The sequence below is a fragment of the Nicotiana tomentosiformis genome, chromosome 8 (assembly GCF_000390325.3).
Source record: "Nicotiana tomentosiformis chromosome 8, ASM39032v3, whole genome shotgun sequence".
In the NCBI taxonomy this organism is placed as follows: domain Eukaryota; kingdom Viridiplantae; phylum Streptophyta; class Magnoliopsida; order Solanales; family Solanaceae; genus Nicotiana; species Nicotiana tomentosiformis.
In genome coordinates this window covers 140,738,343-140,761,859 of record NC_090819.1, presented here as the reverse complement: position 1 = coordinate 140,761,859, position 23,517 = coordinate 140,738,343, and the positions used below count along the sequence as shown (strand labels likewise).

Sequence of the window (23,517 nt, the reverse complement as noted above, 5' to 3'; positions counted from 1 at the left end):
TCTGCCTAAAACTTTCCTTTACTTCCTGGTGCATTGTTCAACCCAGAAATTTCTACAACCTTTGTACTATTTGATCTACCTCGACGCCACAAAAAAACTTAATTTCCTTAGCAAATCGTTCCGGGTCACTACACATACGTCAACATCTGGTCAACCTTTTCCACTGAATTTCGAAACCTTGGAACTTGGTGTTCCAAATCATTCAAAAGTCTCATCGGACCCGAAACAATTACCCCCGGCAAGTCACATAAAAAATGTAAAGCATAAATTGAGCAGTAAATGGGGAAACAAGGTTATAATACTCAAAACGACGGGTCAGGTCGTTACATTCTCCCCCTCTTAAACAAACGTTCGTCCTCGAACGGGTTTTGAATAATACCTGGAGTCTCAAATAAGTGTGGGTATTCACTTATGCTATGTTCTTGGACCTCAGCTTTCGAACCTGTCGGTCTAAAATAGCCACCGGCTCCACATCATAAGTCAAATTACCGTATAGCTGCACTGTACTGAAATCCAGAATATGAGACGGATCTACAACATACTTTCGGAGCATGGATACATGGAACACTGGATGAACACGTGATAGACTAGGTGGTAAAGCAAATTCATAAGTCACCTCTCCAATTTTCTTAAGTATCTCAAAAGGCCCAATATACCGAGGGCTCAACTTGCCCTTCTTCCCGAACCTCAACACACCCTTCATGGGTGAAAACCTGAGCAGAACCTTCTCCCCAACCATGTTAACAACATCACGAACCTTTTTGTCGGCATAACTCTTCTGTCTAGACTGTGTCGTGCGAAGCCGTTCCTGAATTACTTTAACCTTCTCTAAAGCATCCTGAACTAAGTCAGTACCCAATAGTCTAACCTCACCCGACTCAAACCAACCCACCGGAGACCGACACCGTCTCCCATATAAAGCTTCATACGGAACCATCTGAATGCTTGACTGGTATCTATTATTGTAAGCACACTCTGTGAGTGGCAGAAATTGATCCCATGAACCCCCAAAGTCAATGACATAAGTGCGTAGCATATCCTCCAATATCTGAATAGTGCGTTCGGACTGTCCATCTGTTTGAGGGTGAAATGCTGTGCTCAACTCAACCCTAGTACCCAACTCATGTTGTACAGCTCTCCAGAACCGTGATGTAAACTACGTACCCCGGTCAGAGATAATAGATACTTGTACGCCATGAAGCCTGACGATCTCACAGATGTAAATTTGAGCTAGCTGCTCAGAAGAATAGGTAGTCATCACAGGAATGAAATGAGCCGACTTGGTCAGCTTATCCACAATCACCCAAACTGCATCAAACCTCTACTGAGTCCGTGGAAGTCCAACAACAAAATCCATAGTGATCCGCTCCCATTTCCACTCCAGAATCTCTAACTTCTAAAGCAATCCACCTGGTCGCTGATGCTCATATTTTACATGCTGACAATTCAGACATCGAGCCACATACTCTACTAGGTTCTTCTTCATTCTCCTCCACCAGTAATGTTGTTTGAATTCCTGATACATCTTTGCGGCACCCGGATGAATAGAGTACCGCAAACTGTGAGCCTCCTGGAGAATCAACTCACGCAAACCATCTATATTGGGCACACACAGCTTGCCATGCATCCTCAATGCACCATCATCTCCAATAGTGACCTCCTTAGCATCACCGTGCTGGATCGTGTCCTTAAGGACAAACATATGGGGGTCATCATACTGACGCTCCCTGATACGATTATAAAGAGAAGATCGAGAGACCACACAAGCCAATACTCGACTCGACTCAAAAATATCCAATCTCACAAACTGGCTTGCTAAGGCCTGAAAATCCAACGCCAATGGCCTCTCTGCTACTGGTAGATATGTTAAACTCCCTAAACTCTCTGCCCGGCGACTCAAAGCATCGGCCACCATATTGGCCTTCCCAGGGTAGTACAAAATAGTGATATCAAAATCATTAAGTAGCTCCAACCACCTCCGCTGACGTAAGTTAAGATCTTTAAACAGATATTGCAAACTCCAATGGTCGGTTGAAATCTCACAAGGAACACCGTACAAATAATGTTGCCATATCTTCAAGGCATGAACAATAGCTGCTAACTCAAGGTCTTGGACATGATAGTTCTTTTCGTGCACCTTCAGCTGTCTGGACGCATAAGCAATCACCCTACCATCCTGCATCAACACCGCGCCGAGACCAATCCGCGATGCATCACAATATACAGTATTAGACCCCGAACCTGTAGGTAATACCAATACTGGGGCTGTAGTCAAAGCTGTCTTGAGCTTCTAAAAGCTCTCCTCACATTTCTCTGTCCATCTGAACGGAGCATCCTTCTGGGTCAGCCTGGTCATAGGTGTTGCAATTGATGAGAATCCCTCTACAAAGCGATGGTAATACCCCGCCAAACCAAGAAAACTCCGGATCTCTGTAGCTGAGGACGGCCTAGGCCAACTCTGTACTGCTTCAATATTCTTCGGATCCACCTGGATCCCCTCACTCGATACTATATGACCCAAGAATGCCACTAGTTCTAGCCAAAACTCACACTTTGAAAATTTTGCATATAACTTCTTTTCTCTCAAGGTATGAAGTGCAGTCCTCAGGTGCTGCTCATGATCCTCCCGACTCTGGGAGTATACCAGAATGCCGTCAATAAACACAATGATGAACGAGTCAAGATACAGTCGGAACACACTGTGCATCAAGTGCATAAAAGTTGTTGGGGCATTGGTCAACCCAAAAGACATAACAAGAAACTCATAGTGACCATATCTGGTCCTGAAAGCAGTCTTCGGGATATCCGGCTCCCGAATCTTCAACTGATGATAACCTGAACGTAAGTCAATCTGGGAAAACACTCTGGAACCCTGTAACTGATCAAATAAGTCATCAATACTAGGCAATGGATATTTGTTCTTCATTGTGACTTTGTTCAACTAGCAGTAATTAATACACATCCGCATAGAACCATCCTTCTTCTTCACAAATAAGACAGGAGCACCCCAAGGAGATACACTAGGCCGAATTAAGCCTTTATCAAGTAATTCTTGTAATTGCTCTTTCAACTCCTTCAATTCAGGAGGAGCCATACGATATGGAGGAATAGAGATGGGCTGAGTGCCCGGCAACAAATCAATGCCAAAATCAATATCTCTGTCGGGCGGCATGCCCGAAAGATTAGTTGGAAACACATCTGGAAAGTCCCTCACTGCTGGAACTGACTCAACTATAGGGGTATCAATACTGGCATCTCTCACATAAGCTAGATACGCGTAACACCCCTTCTCAACCATTCGTTGAGATTTAAGAAAAGAAATAACTCTGCTGGGAGTATACTTTAAGGTACCTCGCCTTCTAATCGCGGTAAACCTGGCATAGCCAGCGTCACAGTTTTAGCGTGACAATCAAGAATATCATAATAGGGCGACAACTAGTCCATGCCCAAAATAATATCAAAGTCTACCATGTTGAGTAATAGTAAATCAGCTCTGGTCTCAAAACCACTAAGAGCAATCAAACACGACCGATACACGCGGTCCACAATAAGATAATCTCCTACAGGAGTAGATACATAAATAGGGGAACTCAAAGAATCCCGAAATACTCCAAATACGGGGCAAAATAAGAGGACACATAAGAATATGTAGAGCCTGGGTCAAATAATACTGACGCATCTCTGTGACAGACCGGAACAATACCTGTAATAACAGAATCAGAAGCAACTGCCTTTGTACGAGCAGGAAGTGCATAATATCTGGCCTGGCCTCCCCCTCTAGGGTGACCTCTACCTCCCCGACCTCCACCTCGAACGGGTAGAGCATGGAGGGTGGTAGCTGGTGCTGTAATCATATCCTGAGGCCCCTGTAGAGCACGTTGTGGCTGAATAGTCTGTGGAGGTGCACCCCTCTTATTCCTGGGGCAATCCCTCGCCATGTGGCGAGTGTCACCACACTCAAAACAAGCTCTTGGAGGGCGTGTCTACTGTAACTATCTCGGGCCAAGTCTGCTGGACTGGCCGCTAGGAACACCCCGTGCAAGAGGCACACTAGATACTGGCGGTGCATAATAAGGCTCCTGGGGTCTAAAAGGAGCTGGAACACCGCTGGAGGCTGGAAGAGCTGAATGAATGGGGCGGCTCACATAACCCCTACCATGGCGAGCTGCTGGGGCACGAGATCCCAAATAATAACCAGTCTCTCGAGACCTCTTGGCCACCCTGTCCTCTCTATCCCGGGCAAACATGCCCTCGAATCTCCTGGCAATACCCACACCATGCTGATAAGAAATATCCATCTCCAATTCCCTAGCCATACTACTCCAGATGCTAGGATGGAGACCCTCAATAAACCGTCGAACCCTCTCTCGAACTGTGGCAACTAAGGCCGGTGCATGTCGAGCCAAATCACTAAAGCAAACTGTATACTTTGACACAGTCATAGCCCTCTGGCGCAACTTCTCAAACTCCGTGCGCCATGAGTCCCTGAAGCTCTGAGGGACATACTCTCTCAAAAATATGTCTGAGAACTGAGTCCATGTAAGTGAAGCTTCCTCAGCCGGACTACTCAACTCATAAGCACGCCACCACTGATAGGCTACTCTTCTAAGCTCGAATAGGGTAAAAGAAACCCCGCTCGTCTCCGCTATGCCCATAGTATGGAGAATACGATGACACTCCTCCAGAAAACCCTGAGCATCATCTTTAGCCAATCCGTTGAAGGTAGATGGGTGGTACTTCTTGTACCTCTCAAGTCTGGGTTGTTCCGCCTCAGAAGTTGCTGCCCTAACCTCGGGCTGAGCTGGAGCTACCTGATGCATTGGTAAAATCTCTAGAACCTCGTCAACCTGAGCCCGCTGCTCTGGAGTACCGAGACAGGAGTCTGTGATCCTCCCCCGGCCTGAGATGTGGCAGGAGCAAGTGAAATCAATCCAGCCTGAGCTAAGGTGCTGAACATGCTCAGAAACTGGGCTAGAGTCTCTTGGAGGGCTGGTGCAAGAATAAGTATCTCAGGTGTCTGCCCTCCATCTTGAGCTACTGGGGGCTCATCTGTAGCAACTCGTGCTGGTGCTCTGGCTGCACCACGTGGACGTCCTCGGCCTCTACCCCGACCCCGGCCTCTCGTGGCTCTAGCAGGGGGCACGGGTGCCTGGTCATCAGATCCGCTTGTACGTGTCCTCACCATCTGTGAGAGAATAGAATTCAGAAGTTTAGAATCTTTGAAGTCAACAATTTTCGCACGATAAGGAATCAAAGTAGTGAAATTTTCCTAATAGTTTCATAGCCTCCCAAAGATAAGTACAGACGTCTCCGTACCGATCTGTGAGACTCTACTAAACCGGTTTGTGACTCACGACACCTATGAACCAAGAGCTCTGATACCAACTTGTCACGACCCAAATTTCCCCTCCGTATAATATCGTGACGGTACCTAGTCTCTACGACTAGGTAAGCCTAACATTTGTGGAATAATGAAATGAAAACATAATTTAACACTTAACCGTTCAAAAATACACAACAAATCCCAAAAACCCAGAACATCGTGAATCACAAACTACAGAAGGAAAAATCTAGTGTCTCTATACATCAGAGTCTAACAAGGAAAAATACAGAAGGGGACTTCGAGGTATGCGGACGCGGAAAATATACCTTGAAGTCTCCGAAGGTGTCCCGGCTCACTGATAGTGCGGCTAATAAGGTGCACCTAGAGCTGCACACGAAAAACATGTGCAGAGAGTAGCATGAGTACACCACAATCGGTACCCAGTAAGTGTCAAGCTTAACCTCGGTCGAGTAGTGACGAGGTCAGGTCAGGGCCCTACTGGTAATTATACAAATAAACAATAAATAGTGTAATACCGCAATAAAATAAAGTTTGAAATTTAATAACAATGAAATCATAGAAGGTAACAGCTCAGTACACAAAAACACAACAGGGGATCTCTCGAGATACCGTCTCGTAGTCCCAAACGTAAATGAGCAAGGGGATCTCCCGGAATACCGTTCCGTAGTCCCAAAATAAATGTGCAGGGGGGATCTCCCGGAATATCATTCCGTAGTCTCAAAATAAATGTGCAAAGGGATCTCCCGGAATACCATTCCGTAGTCCCAAATAAATGTGCATGGGAGATCTCCCGAAATACCGTTCCGTAGTCTCAAAGTAAATATGCAAGACAGGGGGATCTCCCGGAATACCGTTCCGTAGTCCCAAAGTAAATATGCAGTGCGAATGATAGAAATACAACTACATCACGAAATTCTCACAATTTAGACTAAGTACCAGTCAGGGAAGAAGCAGGAAGTTCATTAAGCATGCTGCACATAATTCACAAAAATAATTAAGACACGTAGACATGTTGTATTAGACTAAACATGATAGCTACACATATTGGAATAACTCAATTAATAATAAAAATAGATTAGTATTCATTAAAATGGTATAACTCAAAATAACAAGAAAACAAATTTCTACTCGGCAAGAAAATCCGGTTTTTCTACAACTAGCCCGTGTACGTACTCGTCACCTCACGTACACGGTGCTCACATAGCATAATAGTTTCAAATCTTAAGGGGATTTCCCCCACACAAAGTTAGGCAAGCCACTTACTTCGAACCAAGCTCAATCAATCGGTCACAATGCCTTTCCCATGAATATCCGGCTCCGAATGGCCCAAATCTAGCCAAAATCAATTACATATCATAAATACAACAATAATAGACTCGTCTAATTAACGAAATCAACATCTTAACAAAAATTCCGAAATTAACTCAAAATCGCCCGTGGGCCCCATGTCTCGGAACCCGACAAAAGTTACATAATATGAACGCCCATCTAACTACGAGTCCAACCATATAAATTTCACCAAAATCCGACATCAACTCGAGCCTCAAATCTTCAATTAAAGTCTATGCAGATTTCTACCATTTTCAACTCAATCTTTACCCATTTGAACCTAACAATCTTTCCATAACCTTATTGGTATGTATACATAATACTCTTACACCCAAGAATCATATTATAAATCCCCCTTCTTTACTCCAAACCCGAAAGTGAAGAATTGAGGAAAGAAATTCTTACCTCTTTGAAGCCCTAGCAAGATTCTTGTGAAATCTTCAAACCTTGAACAAGAAATTGATGGATAAATGACTAAGTCTTCACTTTCTCTCTCTAAAATGCTCTCACCTCTCTCTAAAATATCAGATGAAATCCTTCAAAATGACCTCCAACAGTGTTTTATAAGAATAGGGTCGGGTTTATAAAATCAGAAAAATAAAGCTCCGGAATAAGTTCTGCGGTCGCATATGCGACAGCATAATGGTTATGCGGACCGCATATCGGTCGCATAATCGGTGTCCAAAAACTGGGAGACATCTGTCTGTGTATGCGGTCACTATGCGGCCCGCATACCTGTTCTGCGGTCGCATAGTGTCCGCATAACAGTTATGCAGTTGCATAATCGACCACATATTTCATCCAAACTGGCCCTCTTCTGCCTCACATGTACGGCCATTATACGGCCCGCAGAGTGATTATACGGTCGCATAATGGACCGCAGAAATATATTTTTCTGCCAAAATTTTTCCTTTACTTCATGGTGCATTGTTCAACCCAAAAAGCCCGAGCCGTTGTTCAACCCAAAAAGTCCGAGCCTTTGTACTATTTGATCTACCTCGACGCCACAAAAAACTTAATTTCCTTAGCAAAACTTTCCGGGTCACTACACATACGTCAACCTCTGGTCAACCTTTTCAACTGAATTTCGAATCCTTGGAACTTGGTGTTCCAAATCATTCAAAAGTCTCACCAGACCCGAACCAATTACCCCCCGCAAGTCACATAACAAATGTAAATCATAAATTAAGTAGTAAATGGGGAAACAAGGTTATAATACTCAAAACGACGGGTCGGGTCGTTACAGCAGGTCGCTTGCATTAACCTGTACATAATAATAATAATAATAATAATAATAATAATAATAATAATAATAATAATAATAATAATAATAATAATAATGGAAATAGTAGTAAGATCGGTAAATAATATCAATAATTGAAGTAAATTCAGCAGTCACAATCCCTCAACTTATTTCCTTTGCGGCATGCAACCCGATCCCCCAATATAAACTTAGAATAAATCTGTTGCGGCGCGCAACCCAATCCCCCAATATATACTTTTAAATAAATTTGTTGCGGCGCGCAACTTGATGCCCCAATATATTTAACAACTCTTAAATGTAATAAAAATACTCCAATAAATATCACGTTTAATGAGAAACTATTAAGCATCAAGGCATACAATAATTATAATTTATTTATGAAACAAACAATGATAAGTAGCAATTAATTGTGGAAATCAAGGAGAAAATAGGTAGTTTAATGTTTAATATTTAATATGCTAAATGTCAAATAATAATTAAGATACATAAATCAAATAAGCATGTAACAATTATTGCAGGAATTCAAGGCATAATATTAAGCATGGAATATGAGAGAAACAATTAATATAATAATTAATTCATGTCTTAAAACAATTTATGATTTCAAATAATTATGCAAACAATTAATTTGACAACGTATAGACACTCGTCACCTTGCCTATACGTCGTTTACATGAATTTCATATAACAAATTATTCAAGGGTTATATTCCCTCAAGTCAAGGTTAACCACGACACTTACCTCGCTTTGCAACCAAATTCAAGAATTCAATAAACCTTTACGTCGCGAATTGGTGTTTGAAATCCTCAAATCTACTCATAAACAATTCAATATACTCAATATAAATCATAGGAATTAATTCCATATGAATTTACTAATTTTTCATATTAAAATCCGAAATTTATTAAAAAGAATCAACAATGGGACCCACGTCTCAAATCAGGAAAAAACTCACGAAATCCGAACACCTGTTCCGATACGAGTTCAACCATATAAAAATTATCGAATTCCGATGTCAAATTGACCTGCAAATCTTAATTTTTTGTTTTTGGAAAGTTTTACAGAAATTCAAATTTCTTCCATCTAAATCTGAAATAAAGGATGAATATAGACATGGATTCAAGAAATATAATCACTTTTTGGTTATAGAATACTTACCCAATTGAAAGTCGTGAAAATTCCCTTTGAAATCGCCCAAATCCGAGACTTAAAACTCAACAAATGAGTAAAAGTAGCGACTTCTGAATTTATAGGCTCTGCCTAGTCTTTTTTCACATCTGCAGACACAAATTCCGCATTTGTGAACTCGCATTTGCAAGATAAGGCTCGTATTTGCGATGTCAGGCTGCCATGTGAAGTTCCGCATCTGCGGACATTCCTGTCGCACCTGCGATATCCATTTTTGCGCAAATATTGCCGCACCTGCGATATCCATTTTTGCGCAAATATTGCCGCACCTGCGAAGACCCCATGCCAGCCCCACTCCATCATCTGCGCCAATCCCGCCGCACCTGCGGCATCACACCTATAGTGAAAGGCCCTCGCAGGTGCGATCACATCAGAGGAAGCATTTCCACCATTTTTCCTTAAGTCTGAATTTGATGCGTTAACCATCCGAAACTCACCCGAGACCCCCGGGACCTCAACCAAATATACCAACAAGTCCTAAAATATCATACAAACTTAGTCGTGTCTTTAAATCACATCCAACAATACTAAAAATATGAATCACACATAGATTCAAGCCTAATGAACTTTGAAACTTCTAATTTCTACAAACGACGCCGGAACCTATCAAATCACGTCCGATTGATCTCAAATTTTGTACACAAGTCATAAATAACATAACAGAGCTATTATAATTTCCAGAATCGAATTCTGACCCTGATATCAAAAAGTCAAATGCGTGGTCAAACTTTGGAAATCTTTAGCTTTTAAATTTCTAGTTTCGGTTAAATGGCGATAACTAGAGCTAGGGACCTCCAAATTAAATTTCGGGCATACACCCAAGTCCCAAATCACGAGACGAGCCTACCAAAACTGTCAAAATACTGATTCGAGTTCGTTTGCTAAAACTGTTGACCAAAGTCAACTTAATTGAGTTTTAAAGTTCTATTTCACATTTTAATCTATTTTTCACGTAAAAACTTTCCGAAACATTATACGGACTGTGCACGTAAGTCGAGAAATAATAGATAGTGTTTTTCGAGGTCTTAGAATACATAATTAATTATTAAATTTAAAAATGACCTTTTGAGTCATCACAAGCATATTAAATATGAAATTTGGCTATTTTCTTCGTGATTTTCCACAATTAAATGTTACTTGGTATTACTTGTTTTTTGAATAAATTTTAATCATTGTATGCTTTGTTATCTAATAATTTCATATTGAATGTGGTATTAATTGGAGTATTTTTATTACAATCAAGAGTTGTTAATTTTATATTGCTGGAGCGGGTTGCACGTCGCAACGGAAATGAAAAGAAATATATTGGGGGATCGAGTTGCACACTGCAATGGATTATATTTTAAGTTTATATTATTGGAGCGGGTTGCACACCGCAACAGAAACTTAGTGAAGAATTATATTGTTGGAGCGGGTTGCACGCCGCAACGAAAATTGATTGAAATAGTAATTGGTTATGACTGCCGAGTTGGTTTCAACTGTTGAAATGAGTTACATGTTTTATTTTCATTATTGTAGTTATAACTGTTATTACATACATGTTAATGTAAGTGACCTGCCTTAGCCTCGTCACTACTTTGTCGAGGTTAGGCTTGGCACTTACAGAGTACATGGGGTCGGTTGTACTCATACTATACTCTGCACTTCTTGTACAGATTTCGGAGTTGGTCCCAGTGGCATACTGTATATTTACTTGGATTCAGCTACCAGTGGAGACTTGAGGTATAGCTACACGGCGTTTGCAGCTCTGAAGTTCCCTTCTACTTTATTTTAGTTGTGTGCTTTCTTTCAGACAGCTTTATTTTATTCAGACCCTTGTTTGTGTCATTCTAGAAGTTCGTGCACTTGTGACACCAGTTCTGAGATGGTATTCGGACATCGCTAGTATTATGGAGTATTCACTTTATTTCAGACTTTATTTCCGCATTTATTTTTTTGTTATTAATTAATTTAAAATAGTGTTAAAATAGCTAATTATATTCTAACATTGGTTTGCCTAGCAAGTGAAATGTTAGGCGTCATCACGGTCCCGAAGGGGGGAATTTCGGATCGTGACACTCCGAGGGTTTGTTTTGTTTTTTTAGGGACCTCAAATTTATAATGAGATATTTATAGCGGTTTATATATGTACACTCAATCTTTAGACGTGTACGATCATGAAATATCTATTATGGTGTTACAAAATTAAAATATTTTTATATTACAATATCAAGCAACTAGTAGTATATATAGTGTCTCCTCTAAGTAAAAGAATAAAGATGTTCACTCGTCATGTTTTTATGAACAATTATATGAAGTTATCTTTTATGTTATCTGACATGGTAAAAAATTCTCAACGATATCAGTATATACCTATATAAAAATTTGGCTCTTAAACTTTTATTTCCATCCGAATATTAGAGTTGCATTCTAATAATTGTTATAATTTAACTTTGAACTCAAGTAATGCATGATTCAGATATCGTCTAAACCTTCTCCTTCTCTTGCTTCTCCATCCGTCGTACCTTTCTCAGGAAAAATAAAGGAAAATTGTATGTGACATGATAATGTTATTGTTTTAACACTATTAGTATATAATAAATACTAACTAAAGAAAAAATGAAGTTTAATGTAAGTCTAGAAGTTCTGCTAAATTGATGTCTTTGTAAAGATTGCTGGTCTTTTGGCCCAAATGGCGTCAATAATCTATATTTCTTACGTGTCTCTTAGAAGACTAATGGAAGACTGAAAATAATTAATATGGACAAAAATAGTTTAGGTAACTTGTTAGAATCAAATAATGCACTACTAGTCTGATACCCAATCGAACATTTTCTTTTCTCTAAAAAAAGTGAACATTGTTCTAACACGAATAAAATAGATGAAGAAATTCAATTTGAAATAGAAGAATGGTATAATTATGGTGTAAAATGGATTTTAATTCATACAGAAAGGATTATCATGCAATGTGGTGTACCAACTAAGATTGCAGTGCAGTGATTAAGCGCTTTATCCCCAATATCAGATTTAATGGTGGGAATTCGAATTTAGTGATGCTCTAATATAGTACCGGACACCCGGTGAGAATTAAAAAATTTACTGAATATTGTATTGAACAAGATTTGTGTACTTCTATATATATATATATATATTCTGACAAAATATATAACATGAATACTATATTCATTTTTCTCTTTTGGGACAAATGTATTCGAGAATACTATATGTTTCTTCAAGAGAACAAAAAAGAAAAGATTTTAAAAACTGAATGTAAACAAAAAGAACCAAAATCTATCTAAAGACTCAAAAGGAAACATGAGTCAACCATCCCACCAGAGTCGGATCTAGAATTTGAAGATCATGGGTGCACTCTAATTTTAAGTAAAACTGATGTTCATAATAATGTCAAGTGATGCAAAAAAAATAAAACATTTTAAGAGTTATACTACATGGTACAGTAAACTATTATATACACACACGATTACTGTAATTTCGTCTTTTTATTTTATTGTTAATATTAGGGGTGATCTGTCACGACCCAAAATCCCACCACAAGTATCATGATGACACTTAGTCTCCAAGACTAGCGTAAGCCGATTATAATAACAATTCAAGCCATTTTTTTTAATAGATAATCGAAACCAAAAGCGGAAAACAAATATAACCACCTCCCAAGACTGGTAATACTGAGTCACGAACTCTAACTGAATATATGGAATTATCTCGAGGGTCGAATATAAAATACTGTTCGAATAAGAAATCAACAGTACAATAAAATGGAAGGACTCCAAGGGACTGTGACGACCAAGCAGTCCTACCTTGAATCCTTGCAATCATACTCTAATCTCTGTCCGAATATGATATCTCCAATACCTGGCTCTGCACAAAAATATGCAGAAGTGTAGTATGGGTACACCACAGTCGGTATCCAGTAAGTATCAAGACTAACCTCGGTGGAGTAGTGACGAGGTACAGTCAAGACACTCACTAGTCTAATAACTTGTGCAATATAGTATACAATAATAATAGGAAACAAATAGCAGTGATAACAACCATAATCAACTAGTATTGTAAACAGCAAGGCAACAACAACACTATAAATATTGCTCAAACGAATAATAAACACAAGTACATCCAATTAATCAAGTCCTTCAAAATATACACCTTTTATCTATAAGTTTTTCAAATAAAAATCTTTAGAATGTAATCCGTACAATTACAATTAAATGTATCCCGAATATACTTCCTTCAAATAAATATCTTAAGAATATAATTCTTTCAAATAAATATCTTCAAATATAATTCTTTCAAGTAAATATCTTTCGAATATAATTCTTTCAATTAAATACCTTTCGAATATAATTCTTCTAAGTAAAATTCACCATGTGACACCTCATTTAACTTTTCTGGTGTGAGAAATATATTCAATATATCACATCAAATGGCACGGTAATACCTTCGTGCACTTGTCTCATTCTCACCCGATATATATATATATATATATATATATATATATATATATATATATATATATATAATGGCACGGTAATACCTTCATGCACTTACACTTTCAAATGGCACGGCATCACCCTTCGTACTTTACACTCTCCCTCACATGATAATATAATTGAAATGGCATGGCATCACCCTTCGTGCTTTACACACTTCCTTACCAAGCACATGTATATCATTAACAAGCAAGGTAGGAAGCATAAATAACATCAAGGAGAGTGTTTAAACGACAATACAATACAACAATTCATAGCATAATTTGCCCACTGACCACAACCAAATTCCAAAAATATAGCAAAATCAATAAATTTCTCAAAAAATAGCCCAAGGCTCCACACAATGTATATAAAACCTCATAAATAACAACAGAGATGGAAAAGTAACTCAGTATAGGACAACACCTTCTTTAATCCAATTTTTTGATAAATATATTAACACCTCAATTTAAATTTATTTAATTAATTATTTGCAGATGAAAAATCCATAATGAAATTATTTTCAAGAATTGTCAACCCCACTAACTACAATATTTCACATAAAAATCAAAGTGGCAATCACACCAAATTATCATATAAAAACAATCTCGGCAAACAAGGAATGCGGCATGACAAATAAAGGATTTACTATATTCCAACAATTATCCAATTTAATATATAAGGGCGTCTACGAATTTCAACCAATATAATTTGCACATATAAATCAAGTGCGTACTCGTCACCTCGCGTACATGGTTTTTAGTTACACAATTTTTACATAATACTTAATACCTAAGGGGTAATTCCCCCACTCAAGATTACGCAATACTTACCTTTTTTGAAGTTATGCCGATATTCCAAAATAGCCTTTCTGCTTGATATGACTTCCGGACAACTCAAATCTATCCAAATTAATTCGATTCAGTCAATACAAATTATAGGAATTAATTCAATATGAAAATACAAATTTTCCAACAAAATCCGAAATTGCACTCAAAATTGCCCGTGGCGTCCACGTCTCGGAACCCGACAAAAGTTACAAAATATGAACGCCCATTCAACCACGAGTCCAACCATACAAAATTTACCAAATTCCGAACTCAACTCGACCTCCAAATCTCAAAAAGTCTTATTTTAAAATCCCTAGACCCAAATCCTCAAGTGTCACCTCAAAAATATGTAATCTAGTCGAAATACTCAATGATAATCCAATATTATTGAGTAACAATGATCACAAGTGACTTACCTCAAGATTTCTCGTGAATTCTTGCTCAAATATTGCCTCAACCCATGTGTGAAAGGTCCAAAAATGAGAAAAACTCTCGGACCCTTCGTTTATATTCTGCCCAAGAATTTTTCGCATCTGCGATCTAGAAGATGTGACGGCCTTCACGCTTCTGCGGTCTGAGACGCTGCAAACAGCAGTCCGCTTCTACGGACTCGCTTCTGCGAAGAGGTTGTCCGCTTCTGTGATGAGGCTTGGCCTTTCCCTTTTCTGCTTCTGCGATCGCGAAGCCGCAGGTGCGACTCCGCTTATGAGGTAAAGAGTGCGCATCTGCGGCCACTGCCCTTCCTAGTCCAAGCCGCATCTATGACCATTTTGTCGCTTTTGCGGTCGCTCACCTGCGACCATTTGCATCGCAGGTGCGATTGCACCAGAACTGGAAAAATTCAAGAATTGCTCCAAGCCCAAATTTGATCCGTTTAACCATTCGAAACTCACCTGAGGCCCTCGGGACCCTAACCAAACATAGCAACAAGTCCTAAAACATGATATAAACTTAGTCAAGGCCTCAAATCACATCAAACAACACCGAAACTACGAATCGCCTATCGAATCAAACTTATAAGTTTATGAAATTTCCAAATTCTATAACTTGTGCCGAAACATATCAAATCAATCTGAAATGACCCCAAATTTTGCACACGAGTCCTAAATGACATAATAGAGTCGTATAAATTTTCGAAATCCAATTTCAACCCCAATATCAATAAAGTCAAATCCCGGTCAAACTTTCTAAAAATCTTCCATTTTCTAACTTTCTCCAAAATGCGTCAAATTATCCTACACACTTCCAAATCCAAATCCGGACGTACACCTAAGTCCAAAATCACCATACGAAGCTATTGATATTATAAAAATCCTATTACGGAGTCATTTGCTCAAAAGTCAAATGTCATGACCCAAAAATCTTACTAGTCGTGATGGCACCTAACCCAACCCGCTAGGTAAGCCAATTAACCACTAATCAATTCTAATAACAATTTATAAAGCAATTAAGTAATAAAAAGTCTTAATCTTATACATTCCTCAAGAACTGGAAGTACAAATCATGAGCTTCTAAGAATAGACTTTACAAAGCTGATATGAAGTAAATACGTCTTCTGTTTGAAAAGTTCATAAACCGAGTTTTTTAAATCTAAGGCTACCATGAACAAGAGGCAGCTACAATAGGAATGCAGGTACATCTTCAAATCCGGCAACCATCGAGCATAGCAACAACAACAGCCAACATCTGCACGCAATATGCAGAAGTATAGTATCAGTACAACCGACCCCATGTACTGAGTAAGTAACAAACCTAACCTTAGGTTAAAAGTAGTGACGAGCTAGAACAAAGGTCGGGTCCAACACCAATATCCAACAACAATTCATAACAACATAAAGCAAGTAATAAAAGAAGTAATTCATAGATGAAATGCTCAGCTTATTCATAGTTTCCCGAAAAATAGTTTCGCGTTTCAAGTATATCAGTGAAAACCCAAATCCTTTACTGAAATTGTTGAAAATATGAGTAAATTTGAAAATAGTAATTTTCCCAAAAGTCCTTTCAACAATAAATAAGATGTTTCATTTTCTTTCCAGATAGTCAGTGAAAAATGCATCACTATGCCCATATGTCAATATGTGTGAGAAGTCATGAATCACGTGATACCGTACAACATGAGGAAAATACATCTCTATGCATGTATGTCATGTGTGCATGTCAATGCAATGTATCTTAGAGATGAACTCAGTTACTCAGACTCTCAGAGTACTCAATCTCATTGTCTCACACTTCCCACTCATCATGATCAATCACTCAGTACTGTATATGGCCAATCCGGCCCAGGGAAGATTTATCCCGGAATATATACATCAACTAACCATCAGTCACTCAGTACTGAGAAGGGCCAAATCCAGCCCGTGGGGAAGATCCATCCCCAGGTATAAATGCTTCGGACAAGATCCATGTCCAGGAAAATCCATCCCTCAATAGTATCATCCACGCTCACTGGGGATGTGTTACAGACTCCGGAGGGGCTCCTACATCCCAAGCGCTATCATAAGCCAGATCCAGGAATAAATCAATATAGCATGTTGCGGCGTGCAGCCCGATCCCATAACTGTCACTCATAATTAGGATCTCGGCCTCACTCAGTCATCAATCTCTCTAGTCTCACTCACGGGCTCACAATGTCATGAAACTAGCCCGACAACAATGATATGATGTATCAATAAATAACAACTGAGACTGAGATATGATATGAATGTATGAATATGACTGAGTACAAAATATCAATGAAATCAGTGAGATGATAGCAAGAAACGACCACTATGGGTCCCAACAGTATCAGCATAAAGCCTAAACATGATATCTAGCATGATTGACGGCTCAATTACTTTATCACATGGTGAAAACATGGATATCAACAAAATAGGGCCACTATTCAGCCATGGAAACACCAGAGTCCCAATTCACATGGTGCACGCCCATACGCCCGTCACCTAGCATGAGCGCCACCTCAACACAAATCACATAACACGTATTTCGGGGTTTCATACCCTCAGCTCCAAGATTAGAAGAGTTACTTACCTCGAACAAGCTAATTCCAATACTAAGCAAGCTAAGCGATGCTCCAAAATGCCATCCCGCGCGTTCTGACCTCCGAACGGCTCGAAACTAACCAAAAACAACTCAAATACATCAAACAATGCTAAAGGAACCAATCACAATCGAAAAAGGTCGAATCTTTAATCAAAAGCCCAAAATCGGCTAAAAAGCATACCGGGGCCCATGCCTCGAAACTCGATAAAACTCACAAAATTCGACAACCCATTCAATTACTAGTCCAACCATACTAGTTTCACTCAAATTCGACTCCAAATCAGTGTTCAAAACGCAAAAATTCATATAATGAAACTTTAGGCCAAAACCCCCAATTTCTCTTTAATATTCATCAACTAATTGCCAAAAATGAAGATAGATTCATGAAATGTAATCAAAACTAAGTAGAGAGCACTTACCCCAATCCTTGTGATGAAATGTGCTTCAACAATCGCCTCAATCCGAGTCCCACATCTCAAAATAAGAAGAAAGAACCAAAACCTCGATTTTTATAACTCTGCCCAGCTATTCCGCATTTGCGGTTAAAATGTCGCATCTGCAACCTCTGCTTCTGCGGATGATGCCTCGCATCTGCGAAGCCCATGGAGACTGGCCCTTCCGCACCTGCGGATAACCCTCGCTTATGCGCACGCGTAGGTGCGCCAACAACCTTCGCTTATGCGGCCCCACTATCGCTTCTACGACCACCGCACATGCGCAAACCAGCCGCAGGTGTGGTCACACCAGAACCAGCAGCAATGAACCTTAGCCGAAATTTCCAAAATGCTCCGAAATCAATCTGAAACATGCCCGACCCCTCGGGCCCACGTCCAAATATATGAAAAAGTCTCATAACATAATACGGACCTACTCGAGGCCTCAAAACACACATAACAACATCGAAACGACGAATCACACCTCAATTCGAAATCATTAAACTTTGAAACTTCAACTTCCACAACCGATGCTGAAACCTATCAAATCACGTCCGATTGACCTCAAATTTTGCACACAAGTCACATTTGACATTATGGACCTACTCCAAGTTCTGGAATCGGAATCCGACCCCGATATCAAAAAGTTCACTCCCGGTCAAACTTTCCAAAATTCCAACTTTCGCCATTTCAAGCCAAATTCCACTATGGACCTCCGAATCACAATCCGGACGCGCTCCTAAGTTCAAAATTACCCAACGGAGCTAACAGAACCATCAAAATTCCAATCCGAGGTCAAATGATAAAAAGTCAAACTTTGTCAACTCCTTCGAATTTAAAGCTTCAACAATGAAATCCATTCTTCCAATTCGATTCTGAATAACTTGAAAATCAAAACCGACGATTCACATAAGTCATAATACATCATACAGAGCTACTCATGCTCGTAAACTACCGAGCGAAGTGCAAATGCTTAAAATGACCGGTTGAGTCGTTACATCCTCCCCCACTTAAACATACGTTTGTTCTCGAACGTGCCCAGAGTTGTTTCAAACGCTATCAAATCGCCGTGTAACCTTACCATGCACATACCCGGGGGTGATCCCAAGTCACTCTATCCCATATAGGCCTGATAACACAACATAACTGAAATTTCATAATTCAACCTAGCCCATAAGCCTTAGAACCAAATTTCCACATCCAAAATTTTTGATAAGATCAGAATCTCGCATCTACACACTATATAAGTCTGAACAAATTGAATACATTCATAGCCATAACTCAAGATCAAATCATATGATATACCACATAACTCAAACACTCCTAGCAAAAATTTCAAATCACAGTAGCTGCTCAAAATAACCTAATGCCGGTAATAAACCTCTTATCAAACAAAGCCTTATCCTAACACCTTCATATACTGCCAACGAAGAAAGAACACGCAGAAACTTATAACCATTCGCCAGATCAACAAGTTGTGGAACTCCCTCTCATTCGATAGGAACTATAGAAAATTTCTAAGCCGATCAGCATCAATATCCTTCCAAATATACCTCAATCATATCGGATAGCACCTATTCTAGTACGATGACCTTATCCCATCTAACATAATCACTCTAGTGACATGACACATCAATACAGCTTAAAGACACAACCCGTGCACCAAATAGCAACATTCCAAATGTACTCAATCCTGAAAATGCCTCAAACGAGAGGACTATCCTGCCAACTTAACAAGTACCATCAAAACACCATGCTAATAGCCTAGCACACACCGTAGAACCAAAACACACAAATCCAACACAAAGGATCATATCTCAACATAACTTCGCTGCAATGCGTGACCCCCATTCAAACGCTGGTCCATATTATATACCTCGATCCACCTTGATCAAAATCAATAACCATGCGAAATGTGACATCAAGTACCCAAAGTGCATTACCATAACCACGGAGAGCAAATAACACGATACCACAATCCGGAAAGAACATAGCCAATGCGCAATCAATCCTGCAATACTCATCTCGCTCAAATCCCGCTATAAAGCTCAAATAGAACCGCACCATATGTGTGTATAACCAACGAATCACAACTTCTTATGGTATAGAAGAGTAATTCACAAATCATTTCAGAACACGAATAAGCTCAACAACAATCGAATGGTACATCCCTCAACAATGGCAGTATGGAGCCAACCAATCTAACTCGGTGCAGAACACACATCCATATTGGGCCTACCAATGAGCCCCAAATCAACTCTCTTTACCCACAACCACGAAATAATCTACTCATGAGAATTCCCAGTCTCCAAATCCATAGAACACATGAATCACCATATCTGATCTCAACTCCACCGTCTGAATGTCTAACACTTCTCCAATACACGATCATCCCACGAGAAATACTTCTATAATTCTTTTGTGCCACAAAGAAAAATTTGAACATCAACAGTCGATCAAACAAGAGAGTGCCGCAATACCAATGAAGTATCCATAAATCAAAACACATTGCCCTTTCTAAAATGTATACCCTCATCAAGTCATACCAGATAGTAATATCATTTACCTAGTCGTCCGAAATTGTCCATGCTGCCTAATGACTCATGACCTTCCCTTCAAAATTGAATTGTGACCTTACACATGCAATTCTCAATCCTACACAACACACCGCACATACCATGCCATCATATGAAAAATACGAGAGCTTCGTAATCCACTCCGAATCACCAGCAACTACATACTTAATTAGACAAGAAATTTCCATTTAATCCCATCCAGGAGAAAATCACTATACATCACATGCTCCTCACGCCAGTAGGAAATATACATCTCTAATCATGGTAGAAACCATCAAGAACTCTCTGAATCCCATTCGCACAAAACCAAACCGTCAGGACTGAACCCCTCTAACTCAACCAGGCTACGCAAGCCGTCTAAACCTAAGAATATCGCAACAAAACACCTGTAGAAACTCACTACTTCATAAGCACCAAAAGAGCCAATCGCATCTGTTACCATGCTGATCTAACCAGTTACCAAATTGTCCTAATTCTCCGAGTTCGTTCTGAATTGCCTTCAAATTGATACTCCTCCTTGCCATAACACTTCAATCCTCAACCCAAGACTCACCACACGAGACCCTAGCATAAAACCACACTGCCCTAAGGCTCATAAGTTGCCAAATTCTCTCTTAATCACCCCAAAGTACCACAACCAAGATACCCACTATGAAGAGACCCTCTGCAAATCTAAAGTCGTTTCCTTCACCTTCTTGATACTGATATGTAGAATCTATAAGGATATAGAAATATCGCGAGTCTCGATACCATCCAATGTAAATCTCAGTTTCTAGCCATATACAAATTCTGAAAATTCCCAATTGCTACATATAAATCTTGAATCCATTGGAACCATTCTTGAGAGTCTTCCACTCTGCTCAAATCTCAATTAAACCGACCAAACGGGCCGGACAACATGTGCCTTATTAGCACACTAACACCCTAAGAAGTAATCCACACCTCTAAGCAACTGAGTGAATCCTTACTCCATGTGCACTACATCCGTCACGAATAACAAATTCAAATCATCATGTGATCTCCTTATACCCATAAAGTGTAATACATCATGCATCCAGAAATTCCCTTGCTTAATTCATCCTTAAAACCAACATCAGCAAGTCATAACCGATCCACAAGTATGCCTCAGACTGAAACCGATATGACACATAACCATACAATCAAATTATCGATAGTAGACTCCCCCACTTGGCTCAAAGTCATGAAATAAAACATCTGATAACTTACAATAATCATACCCTATTACTACAGTGAGATTCAACTAAATCCTTCATAAACTCTTGTAACACAAACCATCTAATACTTAAAATTATCTACAAATATCGCATTCACCCTTGTAACAGTCAAGCCAACTTCCACAAGCGGTCCAAACTCAAATTGCAACATATATAATTCGCTAGTAAAGGAGAACTCTCTACAAAACAACACAGGGATCACGCAACCTCAAGACACCCCGCAAGAGATAACCCACCTGCTTTGCCTCAAACTGATATCTCTCTATACCCTTCCATAATCACAACTACCACGCAATCACTTAACCTTACTGAGTCTGAACTCACAACAAGACATGAAAATCTACTTCACTCTATAATTAAACAACATGAGAAATCCCTCAATACACCCACAACTCTAGCCAATACGTAAAATCAAGATAGAAATCAAGCACCCAATAATCCTTTTTACGTCTCACGCAAACTCTTCTTGCCACATTCAAACTATATGAACACATCTTGCAGTCACATCATACTCATCACGTAGCCATCGAGCCACGAATTCCACTATCGAACGTATAAGTGCAAAAGCACGTGCTCACATAACCGAAATCCCCGTGCTCAAGCTACAGTCAAAATCGGGCCTCAAGTCCTCCATACTGGCCCATCATCAGCACACCTAAATCACATTTCACACCTCAACCAGGGAATCACAAGCCGTTGATGCACAACCAATACCGAGCGCTCACGTACGCATACGAATACATGGAAGGAATTCGAAGGATTACTCCTCAAGCTGAATCAATGCCGCACGATAATAAAAGAAAGATGAGAAGTATATCGTAAATGTCCTGCAGCCTCTCGAAGATAGGTATGGACGACATCATACCGATCCGCAAGACTCTATTAGACACTTGCTCATGACTTGTAGAACCTATGAACTTGGATATGATACCACCTTGTCACGACCCAAATATTCGACTAGTCGTGATGGCACCTAACCCAACCCGCTAGGTAAGCTAATTAACCACTAACCAATTCCAATAACAATTTATAAAGCAATTAAGTAATGAAAAGTCTTAATCTTATACATTCCCCAAGAATTGGTAGTACAAATCATGAGCTTCTAAGAATAGAGTTTACAAAGCTGATATGAAGTAAATACACCTTCTGTTTGAAAAGTACATAAACAAAGTTTTTGTAAATCTAAGGCTACCATGAACAAGAGGCAGCTACAATAGGAACGCAAGTACATATTCAAATCCGGCAACCATCGAGCACAGCAACAACAGCAGCCAACATCTGCACGCAATGTGTAAAAGTATAGTATCAGTACAACCGATCTCATGTACTGCGTAAGTAACAACCCTAACCTTAGGTTGAAAGTAGTGACGAGCTAAAATAAAGGTCGGGTCCAACACCAATATCCAACAACAGTTTATGACAACGTAAAGCAAGTAATAAAAGAATTAATTCATACATGAAATGCTCAGCTTATTCGTAGTTTCCCGAAAAATAGTTTTGCGTTTCAAGTATATTAGTGAAAACCTAAATCCTTTACTGAAATCGTCGAAAATATGAGTAAATTTGAAAATATTAATTTTCCCAAAAATCCTTTCAACAATAAATAAGATGTTTCATTTTCTTTTCAGATAGTCATTGAAAAATGCATCACTATGCCCATGTGCAAACCAGCCGCAGATGCGGTCACACCAGAACCAGCAACAATGACCCTTAGCCACAATTTCCAAAATCCTCTGAAATCTATCCCAAACATGCCCGAGCACCTCGGGCCCATGTCTAAATATACGAACACGTCCCATAACAAAACACTGA

The 23,517-nt window shown here is 39.5% G+C and overlaps 1 protein-coding gene across 1 annotated transcript; it reads right to left on the bottom strand.

The window, feature by feature from the left end:
• Positions 1–3,359: 3,359 nt before the first annotated feature.
• LOC138898241 (uncharacterized) lies at positions 3,360–4,820 on the bottom strand. The gene is made up of 3 exons (XM_070184291.1): positions 4,271–4,820; positions 3,469–3,560; positions 3,360–3,374 (listed from the first exon to the last, which is right to left on the bottom strand). Exons 1-3 carry the CDS (start codon positions 4,818–4,820, stop codon positions 3,360–3,362), a joined length of 657 nt encoding a protein of 218 aa, XP_070040392.1.
• Between the last annotated feature and the right edge of the window lie 18,697 nt (positions 4,821–23,517).